At 36.7% G+C, this 26082-nt stretch overlaps 2 protein-coding genes across 8 annotated transcripts in view; both read right to left on the reverse strand.

Annotated features, from left to right (window-relative positions):
• The window catches only part of LOC127955109 (CREB-binding protein-like), a 45134-nt gene extending 38893 nt beyond the window's left edge, over positions 1-6241 (reverse strand). For all 6 annotated transcript variants that reach the window (XM_052553436.1, XM_052553432.1, XM_052553437.1 and 3 more), the window contains exon 1: positions 5423-6241. In XM_052553436.1, coding sequence (XP_052409396.1) covers positions 5423-5510 — 88 coding nt within the window. In that variant the 5' untranslated portion in view covers positions 5511-6241. The remainder of the gene's footprint in view (positions 1-5422) is intronic.
• Positions 6242-6723: 482 nt separating this feature from the next.
• Positions 6724-26082, reverse strand: part of LOC127955411 (adenylate cyclase type 9) — a 46154-nt gene continuing 26795 nt past the window's right edge. The window contains exons 3-11 of one of the 2 annotated variants that reach the window (XM_052553456.1): positions 25213-25388; positions 22530-22625; positions 19406-19644; positions 17917-18019; positions 16043-16251; positions 14414-14573; positions 12551-12693; positions 11504-11527; positions 6724-11379 (exon numbers count right to left, since the gene is read on the reverse strand). In XM_052553456.1, the coding sequence (XP_052409416.1) occupies positions 10086-11379; positions 11504-11527; positions 12551-12693; positions 14414-14573; positions 16043-16251; positions 17917-18019; positions 19406-19644; positions 22530-22625; positions 25213-25388 (2444 nt within the window). In that variant the 3' untranslated portion in view covers positions 6724-10085. The remainder of the gene's footprint in view (positions 11380-11503; positions 11528-12550; positions 12694-14413; positions 14574-16042; positions 16252-17916; positions 18020-19405; positions 19645-22529; positions 22626-25212; positions 25389-26082) is intronic. The other variant, XM_052553457.1, reaches the window with a different exon arrangement.

Raw genomic sequence — 26082 nt, forward strand, 5'->3', positions numbered from 1 at the left:
CTGTTTAATGACACAATCAAAGCATCTTAAAATGCATGCACCAAGTCATAAAAAATAGTTTACTGGTATTGGTATTGAATGAGCTAAAAGTTGTGTGAGAATGTGGTTTGAAGGTGCTCCTTAAAAATGTGCTCCTAAAACTTTTATAACACTATTTTTTTATAAGAATATATTAGCAGAATATATTAGCAACTTTATCGCTATCTAGATTTTTAGTAAATAAAACCATAAAGGGAGAGTTCACTCAGAAATTTTAATTTCGGTCAACAAATACTCAACGGATGTTGTTCCAAACCCATAAGACTTTCACTCACCTTTGAAAGATATCATTTATAATAATTTCGGTCTCTCAGTTCAAAGTCCACGCAAACATAACTTTGATACTTTACGTTTTATGTCTGTGTAACAACATAAGGGAGAATATTTGATGACATTTTTGGATGAACTTGCTCTTTAAAAGTTGAATAGTTTTAGAAGACTAGTGTAGGAGTAATATGGACCACTTTTATGATGCTTTTTATATACGGAAATACAGATTTGCCAGTATAATTGTCGAAAATTCAAGGAAAAGTCTTAAAGATTTAGAACAAGATGATGGCAAGTAAATGATGGTTTTCTTTTTTTGCTGTAAGCAAACAAGCTTTAATATCTGTCATTATATTAACTGTAATAAATATCATGTCAGCCTAATTGTCTACATCAGGTTCCATAAGAGCACAGTGTCCTTGAATCCAGGCAGTTGCTCAAACGGCATCAGATCTCATCTGCTTTCTGATGTTCTCCCCAAAGCATCCTTTCCCAAATCAGTCATGCTTCAGCCAAGACGTTAAACCACACAGCGAGCCGTCTGCCTCAAGCTGGTGGAGGGCAGCATTTACACGCTTGGCTGTGTTTGTATGTACACTAATGCAAACACGGCTGGAATAAAAGCGCACCCACGGCTGCCACACGCTCACAATAACTAGAGGAGGAACACCCAGCTGGCAAACAACACACCCACTGGAACCATCTCTGACAACAGAAAACGGCAACAAAAAATAATGTGGAAAACAAAAAGACCACAAAGACTTTGACAAAGCCACAAATTAGCATCCATACTGGAGGACACGCGCGTGCATGTGTGCCGTTCTCACCCCAGCGGCCCACATTACAGTTACACTACAGTAGAGCGCACTTAATGGAGGAGAGGTTCACACATGGACCGTTTACTGACGAGTCTTCAGCAGCACTGTTAACTATTGATTGTTTTGAGTTGTGAAATTTACTAGCAAATTTTGAGTGAAAATTGTTTCAAAGGAAATCTTAAACCAGATTTTTTTTCCCAGTGTATGCCTAATCTTGCAACTAAAGAAAGTTTATTTAGTGAATTATGATAACATTTGTCAATCAGCATTACATGCTAAAAAACACCTCAGACACCTAAACTAATGCTGGGTTAAAAATACTGATTTCTCGATTTTAACTGATATTGATCATTAAGTCCCAAGAATCGTTCTATGCTGTTTTCAGTTGATGTGTGAACAAATTAATTAACTTAATTTAACTTTATTTGTAGCACCACTCCCATCCAATAAATTGTAAACATATTTGTGATTTATTACTTTTCAAATTAAACAAAGTCTTAGCCTATATCAATTAAAAAATAAATTTCAGTTTAGATTTTTATAATGCATCATATTCTTATTGATCCACCAGTTCACTTTTTCAGCTCTGCATTTTTGCAGAACACAAAGACTCTGAAACATGCAGTGCTTGTGTTTATTAATCATCGCCTTTTGAACTTTAATTGTCACATTAAGCCAAATCACAAATTCTGGACTTTCCGTCCCCAAATTTAAGACTTCCTGAAATCATAAGACGTGGGAACCCTGTAACAAATCAATAAATTAGGAATTAATTCTTAATTTATGATTACTAAATTTTTCACCCCTTTCAAATCATGTCGCCCCACGTATTACATCGGTCTCCAGAAAATTCACTTGATGTGCCTTGTCTAACCAAAACTGTTGAAATAGAATTTGAAGAGAAATGAAGTCAGAAACCCATGATATTTCTATAAAATAATTTGATTAGTTTAGACTAACAATGCTTACTGTCATTTTGGAAAGTAAAAAGAATATGGTATCATTTATTTATTACCACAGTAAGAGATGCAAAAACAGGGATTAAAGTGAATTTTACTTACTGAATTATTTACATTAATACATTTTTGAAAATTTGCATCCAACCCACAAAACAGAACACGAAACTTAACAGCATTGAACGGCATGCATGCAAAAGCATGGTCGCGATACAACACTTGCCTGCTAACCAATTATTTGTCTTAGAAACAAAGCTTTGCACCTCACTTGAGTGATAATATTCACAAAAACACGTTTCATGTGATCAACAGAGGAAGAGATTCACTGACCGCAAAACACAGGCCCTGCATTTGGGATCATTTTATGTTAAATGGTGATAATATCAATCGCAAACATTGCTACTGCATTTCAAAATCCAAAGAGCGTCACGAATCCATTTAAAAAGGTGCATACACCAGTCTCTCAGACAGATAGAAAACTGCCAACAAACTCCATTTAAAGTGAAATGATCCCAAATGAAACTACTGCACGTAACTACTACTAACTGAAACTACTCATCATTTTTATTAAATGATCATCATCACATCAATTAATTTTACAATCCTGCCATTAGCCTTTTATTCAGACTAAAACCCCATTCACTGGGTTGAGGAAGCTGGCGTTTAAGGAGGCATTTGCTCATCACGTCACGCTATAAACCACTGCAATAGATGCATTCTGCAGAATTCAGGTTAAAAATGTATTAATCAAATGATCATTCATTTAAATGAGGACTGATCATGGAAGATGACATCCCTACTATACATCCAACTGAATCAAGTATTGCACTGAATCACAAGATTGCAAATCAAAATCAAAACTAATTGTGAAGTTCGTCACAAAACCCAGCCCTATTATCAACCGCCCATGACTCTCTAGCATCAGTCACTGCTTTAGCACAGCAGGCATCGCTGACGTAACCATCAGTAAAGTCCAGTTTAGTGTCAAATAAACTTTAGCGTGCACTTTAAGATGCATGTTAATCCAAGAACACGGCAGACAGGAAGTAACGGATCTCTGCACGCAGAGCTGTGGAATTTCCTCATGTGAAGTCTTTAGTTATGCTCTTAAACAAAAAAACTACTTTCTGCAGCACAAAACATCAAATCCACTGAAATCTGGAAAGCATGCTGGATTCAGCTTACTGAAATGACCATGTTTGTCTTCATCTCGCCTAGCGCCTGTCATCATTTTTAACAATTTTACATTTTCTAGAGAGTGAGTGATGCTTTTCTGTGCAAAACTCATGGTCTTGATGCTGTGATGTGGGTGGCTGCTCCTATAAGCAATGACTAGAAAACCCATCCATTCATAATTACAATCCTACACGTCCAAACACTAAAGCATGCATCTAATATTTGTCTAATACAATGAACTGCTCAATCACAGTAAAACACACTAAAGCTTGAAATGCCACGACACTCAAAAGATATGAAAAGTCACCTGCAGGATGACTTTATATTTAACATTTAAAGTATTACCAAGACAATGTATAGAATATGTATAAATTATATACTATACATATAATTCATATAATAAAAAAAAATTCTAACCCTTAAATAAAATGCTAAGAAAAGACTAAATCTAGATGTATTCCTGAGTGGCTTTGAATACTGTGTTGAACAAAGCGTGGCCTTCGAGTCTAAAAGACTGAGAATCACCGCACTGAAGTCTGTGTATAACAGTGATATTCAGCTGACTGAAACCTCAACAGACGTCGCACGAAGACTTGCACGCGAAACGGTGATGAAAAGAAAACTTCTGCTTTCCTTGAGACTGATGTCAATTGTCATTGCACTGATTACAGCAGCCCTCCACATCTGGCAGAGATATCAGAGTCAGAGTCATTACACTCCAGAAACACTATCACAGTCAGCAGCTGAACAACTTCAAGTCTCCATCAGTCCAAGTGTAACAAACATCGACATTAGAGATGATCGGTATGTTTTATAAAGACATTTGATGATAATAAAACTCAAAATATTAAATGCAAAGCAAACCCATATAAACATGTTGCACATATTAAAATGCACAGATTCAGTGCACCCCTGCTTGCAGACTGACCCTCACATTCTGGAAATAAGGGATTTTGAAGGAACAATCAGGGACTGTAAGATCATCACATAGACCAGGTTTTGAGGTGATGGGTTTTATCTGAACCCAGTTACTTATGGGACAGGTGAGTGTCTCACCTGAGCCTGGATTGACCTGACGGGACAGAGGGCTAGAGGGAGACCTAAAATTGTATAAACACATTGTACCGATATTCAGCCTTTTCAACTGGTTATCAGTTTTTAATAGCGATTAAATGTGACCATTTGACGAATATCTACAAATCAACAAACCAACAAGAGCATATAGTGCAAAATATGCAAACTTAAATCTAAATAACAGTCACTCATTCTTAAGTGGAAATATGCAGCTGTAGATTTCTTGACCATTTAGATCATAAAATATTTTATTAATAAAACACTTGTATGCATTTGGTTTGTTGTCAACCATATCTAGATGCATTATTATCTCAAAGCCATTTTGACGATTTCAGAAATAAAACAGCTCTGCATTCGTTATTTAAGAAAATGTATATATGACATCCAGAAAAATATATATTTTAAGGATCTTAACACATTTCAACTTAAACGTTTTATTATTTTATTTTATTACTTGATATTAAAATGATCAGTACATGGCACCACTTGAGCGATATCTAAAACAATTGTAAAAAAAAAAATCAAAAATAATTATCTCTGTTTTTTTCAGAAACAAGTGGCTTAATCATTAAGACTTAACACAAATAGATTAAAAATTAAAATCAGACTCATAAGGACTAAACTAACTCAGCATAAACAACAATATCAATACTTTTAAATAAATATTTATAAAGCATTTGTTGTATTGTTGCCTTACGATCAACTAGTTATTATTGTGTGAACTGTACGGTTCTGCATTTCAGTTTTCAGAAATTAAATGAATCTCTAGCAGGACCTGGACCTGATCTGTGAGGGTCTGAGTGTCTCTCCTGAACTGATCGATCTCTGGTGGGACAGGTGAGAGATTTGTACCCTTGAGACTTACCCGGTTTCTCACAGGACAGGTGGGATCTCTACCTGAACCCTTCCTGCGAGGTTTCCCATTGAACATGAGAGAGGAGTTTCACCTGATCTACTGGGTTTCTGATCGGACATCCGAGCAAAGCGTTACAGAACACAAGCCCTGGTCTAAGAGAGATCTCGTCCGGTTCTGAACTAGATCTCTGGTGTGAGCTCTGAGGTGTTTTGGGGACTGACAGGTGTGACTCTTACCTGGAGTATCGGAGGAGGACAGCGCAGGTGAGTTCAGTTTGGGCCGCTTCGCGCTCGAGGGACCCATATCCAGCAGATTATCAGCCATCGTGCTCTCTCGCCTCACAACAACAAAACAAGAGAAAACAACAAATGCGTCTTCCGAGGGCCCGGGAGGGGGACAAAGCGAAATAAATCAAATCAACCCTCGGGTTTCTCAGTTATTATTCAGCGATCAGGGGCCAGTAATTAACAGATGGGGCTCAAACGCGGCTCGACAGCGCCCCGCTCCGCCACCGCCATTCACCCCATGATAATCCAACACCCAAAACCCGCATAATTAACCTTAACGATCACCCCGAACCCCGCAGAAATAAATTACATCATCGTTAAAACCGACAAACAACCGACGAGGGGAGAAAAAAAACATCAAGTCCAGATTCCTTCAAGCGGCTTGCGTTGGTCTGTTCAATTTCTGCGAATAAAAATAAAGACCCATGTCCGTCCCGTATCGACCGATCAGTAAAGTCTAGAAATATAAAAGAAAAATAAGAAATAATAATATTTTAATATAGGCGAGTGGCACAGGAGCGCCGCTCGCGCTGAAGGGGGAAATCAGATATACGGGGGTTTTCCAGCCGAGCACAAAAACGGCTCCATTACGCTGATATTCGCCACAAAGATCCGCGATTCGGCCCGAGGCTTGTCGTTTCCGTCGCGGGGAAGCTATTCGGGCCAGTTCCGATGGAGCCGGGCGCGTTGAAAATAATATAATGCTCTCCCGAAATCCTGACGCTCGTCCGCGACAAGATGGCGGCTGTTGATTCCTTCGATACAAAAAGTTTTTTTTTCTTTTCCAGCCAGACTGTGGAGGGGGAGGGGCTGCGCGGCCACGCCCCTTACGCAAACGCGCACGTCACGCGGTCGTAACCAAAACAGCCGCTAGAGGGCGTGGTTTACATTTAAATTGCAAAGTGTACCATACCACAGTTAGTACTCTAATCTAGTACAATAAAACACTGATATATCTCTAAATTAAATGAAAACATATTCACAGAGTTCTGTAATACGTTTTTTCAGCAGAAGGCTACTGCATTAACACTTAATATTTTAGCAGACAATGGCACATTCTTGTAACTTTTGTAAATACAGCTGTGTGTATACAAAAAGACATGCTTGATGAGAATAAAATGGTTTAGAATGGTTTATCCCCAAATCAGACTTGTGTGGGAGTGTGTGTGCAGGATATTGTTAATGTCAACTTCTAAGGTAGCCCAGATTCATTACAAATCAGCAGACAGAACGCAGACTTCAACACTGTATTATTGGCTTTCCCTTTTCATCCATTAGCTTTAATGTTACAGTATGGCACATGCACGGATATAAATAATACAAAAAAATATATATATATGTCAACACACAGAGCAATACATATGAACAAACATAGGAGAAAAAAACAAACTTTATACGAATGAATACATATTGAGTTTATAAGTGAAGTTAGATCCAAAGAAACTTGAGAGAAACTCAGAATCAAACATTCTTGAATCCTCTTTGGCACGATGTCCCAGTGTGTGATATTTCTGTTAACACACACATTTGTGTGTGAAATTTTACATGCACATTTCCTACAACAAATTGCTTGGAATCGTCAATTGGGCCTCCTCAAATTATTGTAAATAATAAAAAAAATGTGTCCGTTATCATACATTAGTTCAGCCCTTTCATTCAACCTAAATGTGTTTTTGAATGTCCTCAAAGTCTCAAACAGAAGTAATGGAATGGAAACTTCATAAGGAGCACATTTCCATAAACAAGTGATAAAAAACACAAATGTGCTTCGTCAAGCTATGTTCTGAAGCTAAAGTGTAATGCTTATTTAGTTGGATCAAGTTTTATATTGCTCAATTACTCTGAAACCGAGCCCATAAGGGTTGTGTGCTCATCCCCCCTCTAGACAGCAAGGGCACTTTCATTATTTAGCAAAAGTTGTGCCCTATAAAATATATTATAAATACATGGATTGCTATGCTTGGTGTCACCAAAATCACATCAACTGAACAGTATCAAAATCAGCACAGAATAAAATGACATATTAGAATGGCACCTTAGAGTAAAATGACAATAATTCATCCTGTACATTTCAAATGAAGAGCAGTTCACATTCAAAAGGAGTATAACAGTGAAAATGGACACGTCAAGCTAATTATTAAGAAAAGGCACAGCGCTAAAGATCACAAGACATTTATCCTACACGAGCATTTAGTGTATGATAATGAACAGATAATCAGGATGATGTCATCTGACTGGCCAATGCATGAGTTAAAGGCACTAATATATACAATGCAAAACACTGACAAATCAATCACTCTTTATAACAGTTCCCTTTTAAATGTATTGGTTCTTGGCAGACTGCAAGTTCACAGCAGTGTCAAGAAAAGTTATGATTTCACATTGTCTCACATTAATATCACCACTGCATGTGAAGCATGAGAAATCGTTGAGCACACAACCCTTTTAAACTAATATAGGTCACCCATCATAAAGCCAAGATAAGAGGAAAAGCATAGACAAAAGGTAAAAACATCTATTCTTAAATCATGAGACAGTCATGAAATGTATGCAGTGTCAGTGCAGACTAAGTTACTCACAAAGCTCAATGTTAAAAAGATTGAAATCTACTTCCTTTTGCTAATATTCCATACAATAATTTACCCTTTACTATTGCACATCAACAGACAAGCAGGCAGAGTCAAGGCTTTGGTCTAATCTACTCTAATATTCACATGAGTCTGTACATTTGACTGGCTATATGTTACCTAGATTATTGCCAGTTCTTGCAACCGTTATGCCACTATGGTGACTTAATTATTTATCTCTTTAGATTTGAGTACAGTCAAAGTTTCTTTTTTCACATTTGAACTAACTGAATTAACTTTTATCGCACAAGATGTCAGCGCACGATAATTAAAATCAAAGCCCACATGAAACAGCATGCTCAAATCCTCACATGATGTAATTCTGAGTTTAACATTATATCGCATAAAAAAAGTAGGATAGGGTTTAATTTAATCCATCAGTTATTGACGTAGATGATACAAGCATTTTTCATCAGAATTTGAAGATTTTTGACCAGAGTACCTTCAATTTTAAAGCGTTGTTTTCAAATCTATCAATATTTGCTATTATTGCTGTAATCAGTTTAATATTTAATTGCTGCACTACCTACAACAGAAGCCTAAAACAATGTTATTTAGCTAATGATTACCATTATTTTCCATGCCTGTGCAGCCTAGATGGCATCAACTGAAAAGAAAAGTCATTCCAGAGGCAGAGCAAGTTTAAATTTTGATAAAAGATTGCAAAGACAAACATTCTTGCTTTTTTCGACCATGTGCACGGATGAATCGTCCAGCAGAAGACAGTCATTAAGACTGCGTCTCACAAGCTAGTTTGACCAACTAGAAGTTAGCCAAGGTGTAATCGAATTTTTGGATTCACATTAGAACAGTCTGCCTTTTTGTAACTGACTTTTAAAAGTTATGACCAGTCTTGAAAAAAAATTATTTAGATGACTAACATTTTAAGACTAGTCTAGGCAGTTTATGCAACCCGCCCCAGAATGAAACTAGGAATGATTTTTTTTTTTAGAAGAGCTCATGTTGATTTTATGTTGATTCGTAAGCAAACGAGTCTATATCTTAAAACCAATGCCCATTTTTGTATTTTATGCTAATTCATGAATGCATTTTTGTCCTTTTCATTTGCATTAACACAGAGTTGCCACGTCGTCTTAGTACTCACTGTTCGATTTCATCAGAAATTCAGGTGTTGTTCAACCAATCAAGCCTTTAGCTGCAAAGTGCAGAGCAACAGGACAAATCACGGGAAAAGAGACAGAAAGGCCATAATCAGACAGGTAGGAATACATGCATCAATATTAAACACTGTAGAAATGCTTGAAATCGTTGATTGTAGATGATTTTAGCCCATAGCTTGCTCTACATTTCGCTAATACTTCTTTACAGGTACTTTAGGCCATGCACCATTCAACGCGATGGTTTTATCTTAGGTCTTTTTAAAACAGCAATCATCGGAATATAGAGTTTTGTTTTGTAAAATTGTGTTGAATACTGATTGATGAATGTCCAACAGAGAGATCTCAAATATCTACCAATATTCCAAAATAAATCAAATACTTTCACAAAAATCAAAGCACTTTCTAACGTCAAATTTACATGCTTAACCCTTCTGATCTTCAGCTAAAGATTTGATTGAGAAACCTTTATTAAAAATGCCATCATCCTAAAGGCACTTCATTAAAAGAAAACCACTCACGAAAGGCAGACAGTAGTAAGAGCTAGAGGGAAATAATATTCAAAAATAAACTACTTAAGGATGTGACTTCAGACGTAATGCATTTCCTCAGAATTTCTCATCCCATGTAGAAATGGTTTCTATGGCTCCTCTGAGCTTTTACAGTCTACCACCGCCACCATCCAGATGTGACAGTATCTCCTGGTTCAACTAGCGCTATAAACACTTCAAGGTGGTGTGTTTAAACTTTCCACATACACGGATGCAACGCTAACATACATCCCTAAACATCACTACAAACCCAATGGAGAGCCTGTGATTTTAAAGGGTAAATTCAACAGCGACAACAATGTTGGCTTGTTTCAAGTCAAAGTTTTGTCATTTCGCCCATATACGCTATTTCTCCCTCCATTTTTGCAACAGCTTCTGTGTTTTCTCCTCGGACAGTAGGAGAGGTCAAAGTCGGGTCCGGTGGTTTACCGAGAACCGCTGGACTTGATCTCAAGTTGGTTTCCGGTATGCAAGTCAGGCCTAGGGCAGACACAGATCGTTGAGTCTTGGACGTGCCATTGCTTCCAAGCTTCTGGGGTAAGTCTCTCCCAGTGAATCCCTGTCCGGTAAGCCCTGAGCTCACAGAGAATGAGGCAGCTACTTTACTAGCGCTGGCCGCTGGGACCATATTGGCGATCTCATCGGTGGGCGAGCGTCCAATGCTGCCGTCCACCTGCGCTCGGATTTCCGGAGAGACCGAGAGCTGGTATTGAGGGACAGGTCCGCTGTCTGAGCTCTTTGGGTAAAGGTAAGTCTTCATTTGACCCTTGCCCTTCACGTTGACAGTACCGCGGTAGTCGAACTCGTAGTCCATTCCACTGAGCACGCAGTAGCTCTCCTCGCTAACCTGAACGCGACACTCAACTCCAGTCGTGTCCATCCGGCTGGCGATGTTCACCGTGTCGCCCCAGATGTCGTAGAGTAACTTTGTGGTACCGATGACTCCGGCGGTAAGGGGTCCGTTGTTGAACCCAATTCGCAACTTGAATTTAAAGCCAAGCATGTTTTTATTAAAATCGTCCACCACGCGCATCATTTCTAAGCAAAATTCGAAAAGCGCTCGCAGGTGAGCGTGTGGGTGGGCTTGATCGCTACACTGTTGTGTATTGAGCCCCGACGCCGCCATGTATGTGGCGCCGATCGTCTTGATCTTCTCGATATTGGAAAAGTCGGATTTGCGCAAGAGTTCGTCGAAGTCCCCGATGAGTTCGTTCAGGACGCGGTAGCACTCCTTCCCGCCTTCGTAGCTCTCCTCGTAGAACTCGCTGAAGTTGACGATGCTGGCGAAGATGACGCCCACGTTGTCGTGGTTCTTCGAGTAGCTCTGGGTCACCTTCAGCTGCTCGGCCACGTGGATGGGGATGATGTTGCGCAGGAGCCAGTCGGCCTGGTCCCGCATGTTTTGGATCTTGATGCGGTGCTGGTCCGCTTCCACATTGCCGTGGTAATGTAGACGGTAGCTCACCTCGAACTCGCGGTTGAGGAACCAAACGAGGAGGAGCAACAGGAAAAAGGAAACCAGAGATTCTGGGCCGAGCAGGTCCTGCAGTCGGGTTGAATCCTCAGCGGGGGACTGGACCTCAATAAAGCTGCTGTTGAAGTCACTGGATCTGGTGGATACAGAGAAAGACAACTGCTGAAACCAAAACATGAACTCTAGGATGAGACTTTTCCCAGCATTAAATCAATCCAAAAAATGTGAAAATGAAATAGTATTCATAGTCCTTAACTTACCTCAAAAATAAATGTTCCCAAGTGCTAAAAGGACAACGACATAGCTTTGGATTAGTTTTAGCATAACATAATTAATCATGAAAGCCCAATAAAAGCATCATAATTCATTAACTTGCATAAATAAATATTGTTATTGAACAAAGATGCGTTTAATTGACAGTAAATACATTTATGATGTTATTAAAAATGTCTATTTTAAATAAATGTTGTTCTTGCAAACTTTCGATTCATAAGTTAATTTTGAATTTTTTTTTATATTTGAATTAGTTCTGAAGCATCATGTGACACTAAAGAATGGAGTAGTCACAGGAATAAATTACATTGTATTCAAATAGCAAAAAGTCATTTTAAATTGTAATAATATTTCACAATAGTAGTATTTTTTACTGTGTTTTTGATTCATTAAATGCAGCCTTAAAAAGCAGAAGAAAAAAATCTTACTGACCCCAAACTTTTGAAATGTAGTACACGATAAAAAAAAATACTTCTTAACAAGTCATTTAAATATCTTTTTCTACTTGTTTTCCAGTTAAAATATTTAAAAATGCCTTTTGTACAAGCATATTTTCTTTTGTACAAGCAAAAGAAAAACTGCAGTAAGTCAAAAAAAAACAATTCTCATATCAAAGACATTCTCTAAAAACTATTCTTATGCAGTGTTGTTTCAAGTAAACAGATTTCTAAATATCATGAATAACAAGACAAAACACTTTTTTTTTGCAGTATGTAAAATGTGTAATATGTGGGTCACACACTTTAGTTTTGGGACTGATTTTTAACACTTAACTAACTATTAACTACAACTTTTCCTTCAATAAACTCCTTAACTGCTGTTTATTAATAGTCAGCAAGATTGTAAAGTTTAGGTATGGGCTGAAGTAAGGGATCTAAATTATGATAATGTAGAGTAAGCCATTAATATGTGCTTTATAACTACTAAACAGCCGATATGCTAGTAATAGACATGCTAATAAGCAACCAGTTAATAGTGAGAATTAGTCCCTAAACTAAAGTGTTATCATATGTGCAGTGTGTGATAGTTTGGACCTGCAAGGGGGGCTCCAGAGCACACTGAGAAAAGTGATTCCCGCTAGCGTCGCCAGGCTTGAACGCATCCAGAAACTGAGCTGGCAGAAATTGCTGTACTGGATGATGGCAATTATGACAGCACAGCAGGTGAACATGGTGAACTGGGGAAAGAATTAGACATGAATTAAACATGCTCATGCTCGCAGCAGAGTACGTGCAGGATTACGGTTTACAGAATTATGTTCTTCCCTGACTCAGAGCAGCAACACATTGATTCAATTACTGCATCTTTGCTGTCTAGAGGTCTCCAGACACGTCTATAAAATGTTATATAATAGATGTACTGTACCATACATACTTAGTGAATACTTAGCCAAGCATGCTCATTTATTCTGTTAGCATGACGATATGTGTTTCCTTTACTGCATATGGTTTTTGTGTTTTACCAATATTCACAGCTCTTTTAGAATACTTTTGAGGAAAACCTACAACTTGTATTAAACTCACATATGATCCTAATATCTGGAGGTAATTATGCTTTAAACAAAATATTATATTATAATACCATTATACAGTACTGTTTAAAAGTATGTGGCTGGTAAGATTCAGATCAAAAATACAATCAAAAATTGTAATATTTCGAAAAACGGTTACAATTTACAACTATTTTTTTCTATTGTAATATATATTGCAAATATAATTAATTCCTGTGTTGCAAAGCTGTATTTTCAGCATCATTACTACAGTCTTCAGTGTCACATGATCCTTCAGAAATCACTCTGATAGTTGTGCCGCTTCATGTCTTTTGGAAACCGTGATACTTTTTTTCAGAATTGATTGATAATGTGTTTTCTGTCACATTAAATGAAGGCATTAATTTCTTTAAGAAAATAATAATAATCTTACCGACCTCAAACATTTGAACATCAAGCATACATTTTATTTTGATTCGGTTGTATAGTAAGAATAAATTGCATTCTTACAAACCCGTGACTGCAATTTTTATAGTATTTATTAATATTTTAAATAATTTCTATATTTTATTCCTAAAGATGGACAGAAAATGGGTGCAGGAAAATGCTGCAATCTGACAAGGACTGGGTTACTGTAGAACAAAATGTCCTAATCAAAATTCCAGTAAGAATGATTAAAAAAAGAAAAAGAAAAAAAGTCTATTATGAATGTGTGCACTGCAATGGTATCAGAGTACCATAGTATTACCATCACTTTACTGCTACAGTACTGTTTGAAGAGGGAAAAGATGAAAATGCTAAACGAATGTACTTTATATTAATAAGAAACTATTTGACATACAGTACAGACCTAAAGTTTGGACACAGCTTCTCATTCAAAGAGTTTTCTTTATTTTCATGACTATGAAAATTGTAGATTCACACTGAAAGCATCAAGGGCTATTTGATCAAGAAGGAGAGTGATGATGACCTGGCCTCCACAGTCACCGGACCTGAACCCAGTCGAGATGGTTTAGGAGTGAGCTGGACCGCAGACAGAAGGCAAAAGGGCCAACAAGTGCTAAGCATCTCTCGGGGAACTCCTTCAAGACTGTTGGAAGACCATTTCAGGTGACTACCTCTTGAAGCTCATCAAGAGAAAGCCAAGAGTGTGCAAAGCAGTAATCAAAGCAAAAGAAGAACCTACAATATGACATATTTTCAGTTGTTTCACACTTTTTTGTTATGTATATAATTCCATATATAATTCCACATGTGTTAATTCATAGTTTTGATGCCTTCAGTGTGACTCTACAATTTCCATAGTCATGAAAATAAAGAAAACTCTTTGAATGAGAAGGTGTGTCCAAACTTTTGGTCTGTATTGTACATGCAAACCTTGTTGTGTCATACATGCACATGTGTTTACCTGAATGGAGTCATGCATATCGCAGGTGATATGAGAAAACACAGCCACGGCAGGTAAAGACACCAGCACTGCTCCGATCATGTGACGGGGAACCCAGCCGGAAATGGCCCAGAGGAGGGTCCTGGTGCAGTCCAGAACACGGTCCAGGTAAAAGGCTCTTCTGTAGAGTGGACAAGACAGATTTCATCAGGACTCTAGCAACAGCTACATGCACTCTGTGTATTGTGCATTATGCTGTCCTGGTACTGTTTCTGGACTAAAGTAGCAGTCTATTGTGAACACCTAAATGGAAATACATGATGACAGACTTTTCATTTTGGGGTGAATTGTCTTTTTAAAGTGTCTGAATGCAAATCAAACACATTTAAATGTTTAATTTTATCTACAAAGGATGCTGAAGCGTTTGAACATGAAACAAACATCTGTATCAGGCTGGAACAGATCCAGACGCCCGCTGGTTCAAACTGAGGCTAAACGTGTCATTCCTCTTCATTATTTAACCATGTGCATTATTCTTTTAGATTTTCAGCTCAGTCCCCTTCTGTTACATCAGTGATATTTGCTGAATGTGTTCAGCTTGAGAGGCTCTGAATACTCGGAGCATGACAGAGGCATTTCTGACCAGCTTTAAAAAGATCACGCAATTTGATCCGATGAATATTTACATCAAGTAAAACTTCTGGCCTCATTCACACAGACAGGTTTAAATAAGACATTGTTCATCCAAAAAAGAAATTTCTAGCATCATTTATTCACCATCATTTAATTCTAAACATAAAATTTTCAAAAAAAAAAATAACAACATGCAATGTTGCATCATATTTGATTATTCATCAGGCGTGTTAAGAGTTAACTAAAACTAAAACCATAAAAATGGTTACAAGAAATAAAATAAATGTTAACTGAAATAAACTAAAAAAATAAATAAAAAAAAATAAAACTTATTTCCAAGGCAATATTTCACATTTGTGTTTAGTTTAAAATGAAGTACTAAAACAATTAATTCTATATTAATCAATAAATAAAAATGTATAAAAAATAGACAATAATTAAATCTACTAAATAAACATCAATAAAAAACTATACATTCATCCAAAAATGAAATAATTTATTCACCCTTAAGTAATTCTAAAACTCTAAAATTAATTTTGCTCAAACCTAGAACGCCATGTTGCATATTTGCATATTTTGATTATATGCTGGGGTTACTATAATGTACTAAAACCATTTAAAAACCATGTTTGATACTTAAAATAAAATAAATATTAAACGAAAAAAAATAAAATATAAAAAAAGTTATTAATCTTATTTTATTTCATTGAGTTGCCAAATAAATATTTAGAATTGTTTTGTTTAGTTTAACTTAAAGTATTAAAACAGTTAACAATAAATTAAATAAACATATATAAAATAATAATTTAATAAGACAAAAATTCGAGAAAAAATTAATAAAACTTAAATTATAAACTAAAATTATAACTACACCTTTTGTGAAGAAAAAAAAGTTAGTACATTCAGATTTTTTTTTTTTTTTTTTTTTTTTTTTTTTTTAAATTGCATGAAAAAAAAAAATTGTGCATGTTTTGAACGACATTAGGGTGAGTAAAGGATGGTGATCTTCACACTCACCGTATTGCCAGCACTAGAGCCAAACATTCCAGCACAGCTGCGACTGCAGCCACTATAAGAGCAGGTGTGGGCAGGGGCTTCTGGGTAACCAGCGGTCGCAGGAAGCAGGCCACAGAGAGAGCCAGCAGAACACAGCAGCACAGGAGCATGTCTAAGAACGAGCTGAACGTTGGACTGGCAAACGTCTGGACAGGAGTCTGTGTCTTCACCTGACAATAATAAACAAAAACAAAATAATCCCAGTATAATACTCACCGGCGGCGCCAGGGGGGGTCTTGGGGGGTCTCAAGACCCTGCCAAAAAATGCCTTGACCCCCCATTTGACCCCCCAGCCTCTTCCTGATTAAAATATATATATATATTCGGGATAAAGATCCAAAAATGTTTCTCTTCAAACTACGCAGAACAATAATAAATAATAATTATTTCGACATTTATTCATACACTGAACCGAGAACCGTTTCTGTCGGACGCGTCCGATTCGAGAACCGATGAGCTGATGATAACTGCGCATGTGTGATTCAGTGTGAAGCAGACTGACACAGAGCGCATCTGAACCGAACTGATTCTTTTGGTAAATGATTCTGAACTGATTCTTTGCTAATGTTATAAGCGCGGGTAAACCAAAGGCTTGAATGAAGGGATATCATCGCCAATGACGGCATTACATCGAGCGCAAAAGAACCGGTGAACCATTTTTTTTCTCAACTGGTTTATTTGATCGAATTGTCCGAAAGAACCGGTTCACTTGAGCACCTGCTCCTTTGCCCCTTAAGTGCCCTTTTGTCAAAAGCAAAATTTCCTCACATTTTTTTTGTAATAACATAAACTTTTGTGAATGCCTGCCCATACCCAATCATAATATTAGTACAATTTATTAATAATAATTTAGCCGTAAATAAGATGACCAACATGATGACTGTGACCTCATCCAACCAGGAAGATTCCTCATGCTGCACGCGCATTTTTTAATTGCTAGAGGATATTTCAACATCGTGGCAGCTGGTAAGTGGTGTTTCATTCTCAGCGAAGTGATTTTGGTGTTTATTTACTTATTATTATTTTACAAGAACGATGTGATGTGAGAACATGCAGTTACGTTGTTTATATTGCTGTGTGTAGCCTGTAGTGTAGAAGTAACACTAGCGTGCTGTTTGAGGGAGAAAAGTTTCACAGGCATCGAGGGGTCTGGTCTTTTTTATGTTATTTGAATAAACTTTTATTATATTACAGTACTTATTTATTTTTAACATGTAAAAATAATTATCACAACACTGGTAAGGCTTATTCAGATTTTCTCATTCTCTGAATTATCATTATAAAAATAAAAACAATTCACATTTAATAATTTAAATGTGATGCAAATATTTTTTCTACAATAGCAACAGTGTTTACAACAGCAAGACCACTTTAGCCTGTAAACTCAATAATATCTATCTGGAAATAAATGTAAAAATATCAATGTCAATAAAAATGCATAATATACCTGACATGAAAGTGCAGTGTGAAGGATATGAATAACAAATGTAGCCTGTCATTTGTTTACATTGCAAAGGTGTTTTTGTTGTTGAATAGCAGTAATAAGCAGTTATTAGCCATGTCCAATGTATTTTTTGTTGGTTTTCATGAGACCCCCCTTGAAAAGACCAGGACCCCCCATTGCCCCCCCAATCAAAATTGTCTGGAGCCGCCACTGATAATACTGTATGTCCTGCTAAGCATGTGTGCATTTAAAAAAGGCAGACCACCAGAGGGCAGTACAGACAGAGCAACAAACTCTGTCCTGATGCTGTTTTGAGTTAAAACCAGTTCTAAACATTGTGAAACTGGGATATCAGATGAAAAGCAACATATGCATGGAAGTAACGTCTTACTTCATCCTGGTAGCTGGTCCTGTAAGCAGACTCCAGGGATTTGTCTATGAAAGTGTGGCTCAACTTGTTGATGGGAGGTTTGAAGAAGTAATCTTTCATCAGACTGCAAGGTTGAGGCACAGAAAACAGCATTAGATTGGGGAAGGAAATCACTGCATCCACTGTTCAATTGGATGCAGAACATCTGCACTGGAAAGAAAAAGGTTGGTTATAAATCAGTTATATCAGTGCATATAGCTATATATAAACTGTACAGTGCCTTTAATGGGTGAATCACACAAAAACATATCCAGGTCACACTAAATCAACTGAATATATTTCACAAAGAAAATTTTGCTTAAAGGATTTCACCCAAAACAGAAAATGTACTCACTCTCAGTCAATCCAAGTTGTAGATGAGTTTGTTTCTTCATCATATTTGGAGAAATGTAGCATTGCATCACTTGCTCTGCAATGGATCCTCTGCAGTGAATGGGTGCCGTCAGAATGAGAGTCTAAACAGCTGATAAAAATATCTACAATAATCCACACCACTCTAGTCCATCAATTAACTTTGTCTTGTAAAGTGAAAAGCTGCATGTTTTTAAGAAACAAATCCATCATTAAGACATTTTAACTTCAAACAGACGCTTTCAACTAAAATATGAGTCCTCTATTCATAATATACTCCTTTTTCAATGGAAAAGTAGTCTTGTCTAAATGAGGAGAGAAATATGCATAGATTGAATGTGAGAGCAATCCAAAACAGTTCTAGACAGATATGTTGGTGGATTTTAATGTGAGAGGACAAAAGGAGATGGACTTTTCCACCGCAGGAAGTGTTAACACAGATTATGGACTCGTATTTTGGAACAGAAGCGACACTTTAAAGTATCTTAAAAAGTTTTAAGTCAAAATGTCTTAATGGAATTCACAAGAGAATAATTGATGGACTGGAGTGCTGTGGATTATTGTGATGTTTTTATCAGCTGTTTGGACTCTCATTCTGACGGCACCCATTCACTGCAGAGTGATGTAATGCTCACTTTCTCCAAATCTGTTCTGATGAAGAAACAAACTCATCTACCTCTTGGATGGCCTGAGCGTGAGAAAATCCATGCAATTTTTTTATTTCTGGGTGAACTATATGTGTGTGTTTATATAAATATTTTAGTTTTAAAATATGACAGTTTTTCATTTTGTGTCCTTTGGTGATTTGTAGGGTTAATTTAAACCTAGTTAAACTGGACTATGAATCAATATTTTGTGCTAAAATCCTATACACGCAACTATTTATTACAGTGATATCTTTTATAGAGGAAGACAAGAGAAATGGACCGTCGAGGAGTGCAGGACACACACAGTACATCACAGCACACTACATCAGAGTGCATGAAGTGTCCCTGTGGGAACAGCATGACCTCCGCTGGCGGCCGTTAAACAATAACGCTCCATCTTCTCTGACATGTTTGTCCCAGCGGGCCTCATACTCACTGCTGCCGTTTCCTACCTGTCCTCCTTTATCACGTCCACGAAGTGAGCGTCGCTCCTCTCACGGAAGTTTTTGGAGCGCAGTGGGATGAGGGCGGAGTGGGGCATGGTTCCCATGCTGCTGATGCCTCCTGCGGGCCACTTCTTCTCCTTCTCCTGCAGCATCTCACACAGAGACGTCTGGCTGTGGGTCAGCGGCTGCTCCAGATGAGGGCTTAACAGGCCATTAAGGGTGTTGGGACCCCTGCCAGGCGGCCCCTGAAGAAGATTCAGATGGAAGATACAAACAATGAGACAACTGCAGCACAATGTTGTTAATAAAAGGGCATTTCATTATATAACACACTCTCAAATAAGACCTCTCTAGTGGGAACATTTGTGACCATTGACCACAAAAGAAGTTTTTGACAAATCAATGTAATCACACTAAAATATGTCACCATGTCACACTTCGACCCCCCCCCCCCCAATTATTTATTTTTATAATTATATATATATATATATATAGAGAGAGAGAGAGAGAGAGAGAGAAAGTTTTTTACTTCAAGAAAATACGTTTTTATTGTGATATTATTTCAATGACAATTAAGCACATTTCTCTCCACATTCTCATTACTATAATGAATATGGATGTTTAATTTTATTGACTGAATTTTTTTTTCTGAATCTTCCATTATTCTCAATGGTAATTCTATATCATAAGAAAAGGCACTATATTAAATTATGGTTTACACTACTGTTCAAAAGTTTGTGATCAGTAAGCCCTTTGAAGAAATTTACACTTTTATTCAGCAAAGATTAATTAAATTGATCAAAAGCAACATTAAATAATTTTGAAAAGTTACAAATGATTTCTTTTTCAAATAAATGCTGTTCTATTGAAAGTTATATTCATCAAAGAACACACACACACACACACACACAAAAAGAAGAAACACATTTCTTAATAATAATAAGTAAATCAGAATATTAGAATGATTTCTGGATCATGTGACAGTGAAGACTGGAGTAAGGATGCTGAAAATACAGCTTTGATCACAGGAATAAATTAAATTTTAATATGTAGCCTATTCAGATAGAAAACAGATATTTCATATAGTAGTAATATTTCACAATATTACTGTTTCATTTTATATGTATATTTTTTACAGGGCAAATAAATAAAATGAATAAAACACAAAAATCTGGACTGCACACCTCAAAGACACCTTCATATACTGTGCAGAGTATGCACATATTTTTATATGCAAAATGACCAAGATGACCTGACATTTGCTGAAATGTGCAGCACACAACCACAGCACGATGCCTGCAATACTTCATTACACAGTGACTTATGACTTCCAATGTGACGAATGTACCGGAAAAAAATGTCAACTGATATTTTTCATTTCACATTTGTTTGTATAGCACTTTTCGTTTTAAAGCAGATTTACAGAAAACGCAAGTTTTAAATGTTACAACCAAGTATAAAAAAAGTGTTTCTATTTTCTTGATGCATTATTTATTAATAAATGTGCTTTTAGCGCATTCATTTGGACATCTGTTTTAATAGAGGTTTTAATCCTTTGCCTGCGCTTCCGCTTTTCAGAGCACCCTTCACAATGCACGCTTCCTAATTCTTCCTAGTTCGGAGTTGGAGCGTGAATCATTTGAACCAGTTTGGGAGTTCGGAGCGGCTTCGCGGATCATTTGAATCAGTTCGAGAAATCAGAGCAGGTTCGCGAATCATTTGAGTCAGTTCGGGAGTTCGTAGCGGCTTCGCGAATCATTTGAGTCAGTTTGGGGATCGCGAATCATTTGAACCAGTTTGGGAGTTCGGAGCGGGATCGCGAATCATTTGAGTCAGTTCGGGAGCTCAAAACTTTCTTTTACTGTCTATGGCTCAAAGCGGATTCGCGAATCATTTGAGTCAGATTGTGGAACGCGAATCATTTGAATCATTTCGGGAGTTTGTAGCGGGATTCGCGAATCATTTGAGTCAGTTTGGGGAACGCAAATTATTTGAATCATTTCGGGAGTTCGTAGCGGGATCGCGAATCATTTGAGTCAGTTCGGGAGTTCAAAGCGGATTCGCGAATCATTTGAGTCAGTTTGGGGAACGCAAATCATTTGAATCATTTCGGGAGTTCGTAGCGGATTCGCGAATCATTTGAGTCAGTTCGGGAGTTCAAAGCGGGTTCGCGAATCATTTGAGTCAGTTTGGGGATCGCAAATTATTTTAATCAGTTCGGGAGTTCATAGCGGGATCGCGAATCATTTGAGTCAGTTTGAGGATCGCGAATCATTTGAGTCAGTTTGAGGATCGCGAATCATTTGAGTCAGTTTGAGGATCGCGAATCATTTGAGTCAGTTTGGGAGTTCGGAGCGTGATTCATTAGAGTCAGTTCGGGAATTCGGAGCTGGTTCTCGAATCATTTGAGTCAGTTTGAAAGTTTGAATGCAGTAATGAAGTAGCTCTTTCTAAGGGGTATTTTTTCTAAATCCTTTTGCACATTTTATTTATGTTCAGTAGTAGTTCTTTCTAGCTCAAGCAATTCCACAAACTAATAAAAGGATTTATTAGTAAGGTCGCCTGTTGACTGCTGTATATAAAACTCCTTCAATATAGTTGTTGTTACCTCAGGGGATGAGTAGAGTCATCAAAAATAACAAAACAGATTTTTTTTTTTTTTTTTGGCTATAATAGACTACCGGCACCTCTTCTGGGCCACTTAAAGCACTGAGCACATTTGTATTGTTTTTCTATATCTGAGATGGTGACTGGCCAACACTTGCTAAATGAAACATGTACAATCTATAATATAATGAGATCATGTAGCAAATATTATCTATTGTTTGAAACATTCATGGTTTCTTAAAGCATAGCTTCACAAAATACTAAACAGTATGCTATTACGTCTTAAAACTGTTTTTGAATATTATAACCAACAGGTGGTGCTATGTGTTAAAAATATCTGACACTTTCTAATCTACACAGCAGGAAATTTTAATTAAATAATACCTTTCATATGGAAAAAAAAAGAGCTGTTACATTATTTATTGAAACTCCCTTGCACCAGACAAATCTGTTTAGATGGACATATAATACTGGAACGTTCTGGATGTTCTCATTCTACTGAGATCAGGTGTAAGACACACACCTTGCTGTTGGTGGTTTTGTGATCAGGATCTGAGCAGCTGTTGCTGTGAAGCGCCCCGTCCTCAGAAGCTAACGCACCACACGAGGGGCAGGCCGACTGACGGAAGAGAAACAGGAAAACACCAAATGAAATTACATGCAGCAGAGAGAACAGAGCCACTTCACTTAATGTTCCATCCAGTAAAAGCTGAAGTTAGAAACAATACACCACATGACAAAGATCCGTGATCCAACAGGAGAGAAACACTGTTCATAATGCTAGTGTGCTTCGTGTTTTAGCATATTGCTATGGCTTTGTCATCATTTACTCACCCTCAAGGTATTACAAACCTTACATCACTTGCTCATCAATGGATCCTCTTCAGTGAATGGGTGCCGTCAGTTTGAAGGTGAAAAGCCTTAATGATGGACCGCTTCAAAAGATGTTAACTGATGGACTGGATTATTGTGATGTTTTTATCAGCCGTTTGGACTTCGTTCTGACGGCACCCATTCACTGCAGAGGAGCCATCGATGAGCAAGTGATGTAATGCTACTTTTCCCCAAATCTGTTCTGATGAAGAAACAAACTCATCTACATATTGGATGGCCTGAGGGTGAGAAAATGCATGCAATTTTTTATTTCTGGTTGAACTATTCCTTTAACATCACTGCTTGTTCACAGCGTTAAGAGAACCTTCCCAGAACGTTAGCCAAAGTTAGCTGGCAGGGATTTTCAACATCTTGCTCTAAGTTTAATGCTAAATGGTTTGTTCAAATCTCTATCTCCAATTCTGAACGGCAGAAGAAGTGATGCCAGCTTTAGCAAGCAGCTCTAAAATGTGTTGCATCTGGCATTTAACATTTCCCGTTTAAATATGCAAGGGATTAAAAATCAGTGGCATTTAGCCTCAGAGATGAATAATGACTCCAGACGGAGACAGACAGACTCTCTGCTGTTTGCACAGGAGCAGCGCTTCGCCCGCCCTGCCCTTTCTTATTTTCCACTATCGCTTGCAACCCAAGGTCCCATCAGTATTAAAGTGCAATGACGAGAGTATCTTTGGGTAATGTGGTGTCCTCTCAAAGGTTACTCAGATGAATTTAACTGATCGTTCAGATTTAAGAGGAGAGGTGGATGCATTGCACACGGCACATTATGATCTCACAGATCTGGTCTGGGCATGTTCACTTATTGACGTGCTCTTTGTGATCCCTCGCGGCCTTCCACAAATCACTGCAGTGTTTCACACAATGAATCAGCGTGTGTGTGTTTCCAGCGCAGTCCTTTCATCAGTAAATGGAATAATGCTGTTCAGAGAACACTGGAGATAAAGCAGCATGCGCAGAGACGTGCATTTACATAAAATAAAACCTAATACAGCACCTGATACACCGACTAGTTGTATATATATATATATATATATATATATATATATATATATATATATATATATATATATATTCATTTGTATTAATACATTCAGAAAAGATTTGTATATATATATATATATATATAAGATTAAAAGAATTAATAGAGCTAAACATCAAGGTATTTTTTATTAATTAAAAAATAATAATAAGTTTAAGTCCACATTTTCAGGAATTAAAGGTTATATTTATAAACTGCACAAATAAAATAAAGGGAACACTTGTGGGTTACATTGTGTTGTTAAGTGTTCCCTTTATTTTTTTGAGCAGTTTATTTCTAAACCTGGATAAGTCATGGACAATAATTTAATCTTAAAAAGCCATGCAAATTTGTGATAATGAATATACATTTCTAGTAATGAATTCTAGTTATGTCAAGCTCTAAAATTATTTTATTGAGTAGAAACCGCTGATTTTAAATAAAAAGTGTAACATTCTGTTATGGAATTACAGACTTTATCTATTTTAAAATATATATAATACACAATTATATAATTATTATATAATATTTGAAGTCCCGCTGTATTCATTTGAACTTTATATTTTTTATTTTACTTTAATTTTAGATTGTTTTATTTATTAGTTTATTAGTTTGTTAATTGTAATTATTAAAATAATTAATTAATAATACGTATAAATATTGATAATATACATTTTTTATAATTATGAGACATCATTGTTTCATTATATTATATTATACATTAAATTGTTAATTTTATATATTAAAATAATGAATTAATAATAAGTATATTTGATAATATATTGATATAATTGATTGATATTTATTTACTACACATTATTAAAAATGACTACACACTCACAAAGTTATAATATATTATTTTAATTATTTATTATATATGTTTGTAATAAATTAAATTATTAATAGTAATTATTTATATAATCAATCAACAATAATAACAATAATTTCAAAATAATACTAATTAATACTGAATTTTTGTATTACAGAAATAAAATGAAAATGATAATTTAATCATTATAATATAATGACACTCCAGGATTTTATAAATAAAAAAGTTGATTGAAAATGAGCATCTTTGTTATTTTGGCAGAAGTAGCAGAAATATCTTTGACCTCAGTCCTTGTCTGACAGAGGTACGCCTCAGAGTCAAAACAAACAAAAAAAGTTGAGACCTGCTGCACTAAATCAGTTAGTGTGAAAGTGATTACAGGCTGCCCATTAAAACGTCAGTTTATGCAGAATAAAGGATTTTGGTGTTGGGTGTGTAAGTGGTCTAAGTGTGAGTGTGTCTGACCTTAGCTGTGTCCGGGGCAGGGGTCAGAGCACAGGCAGAGGAAGTGATGTCAGAGCTGTGGCTGAAGGACGAGGCGCTCACAGACTTTCTGAGCTCAGGAGCCACCAGAGCAGATGGAGGACAGCTCCACTGAGCCAGCTTCACCTTCCTCCCGGATATCAGATACGTCTTGAGACCTGTAGAGGACACACACACACACACACAGAGAGAGTGACCATCAAGTCCCAGCAGTGTCTGTCCAGATCAGTTTGGTTCATTGTACACTGATCAGAGCTGACAGCGTTCGAACAGATTCATCAATCAACTCTGTGCAAACACATGGTGTGTGAAGAGAGACACGCAATGCAACACACAGTACACACTACACTCGTTATCACAACTGAAACAACATATATTATCTTTCTGTAAACTGTCAATGAAAAGAGGTTTAGAAATATTAGGAGTTGTTTTATCATGCTATTATTTTTGATGAAGTTTGCATTTTTGGCAACCCTTTTTCCCCCAGTTTTTGGGACCTTTTAAAACTCTGATGTGTGGTTTTATAAAAAAAAAAAAAAAAAAAAAAAAAAAAAAAAAGCAACTAAACTAAACTTACATTTAATTTAATTTAATAAAAAAATACTACATTAGACTTGGTTTATAGCTGTCAATAAATTTCCCAAGAACAGAAGTCTTTTTTTTTTTTTCATATAGTAAGCAACTGGTTTAAATGGGCTTGATGAAATGCTACCAGTACAATTTGTGTAAGAATTAAGACCATCATCTTCCTGACCACGCAGTAAAAAGCATCCAAATGATGTCACTTCCTGTCTAACATAATATTATTAAATGAAATGCATTTTTTGAGGAATGTCTGTAGGGCTTTGTCCA

The sequence above is a fragment of the Carassius gibelio genome, chromosome A3 (genome assembly GCF_023724105.1).
Source record: "Carassius gibelio isolate Cgi1373 ecotype wild population from Czech Republic chromosome A3, carGib1.2-hapl.c, whole genome shotgun sequence".
In the NCBI taxonomy this organism is placed as follows: domain Eukaryota; kingdom Metazoa; phylum Chordata; class Actinopteri; order Cypriniformes; family Cyprinidae; genus Carassius; species Carassius gibelio.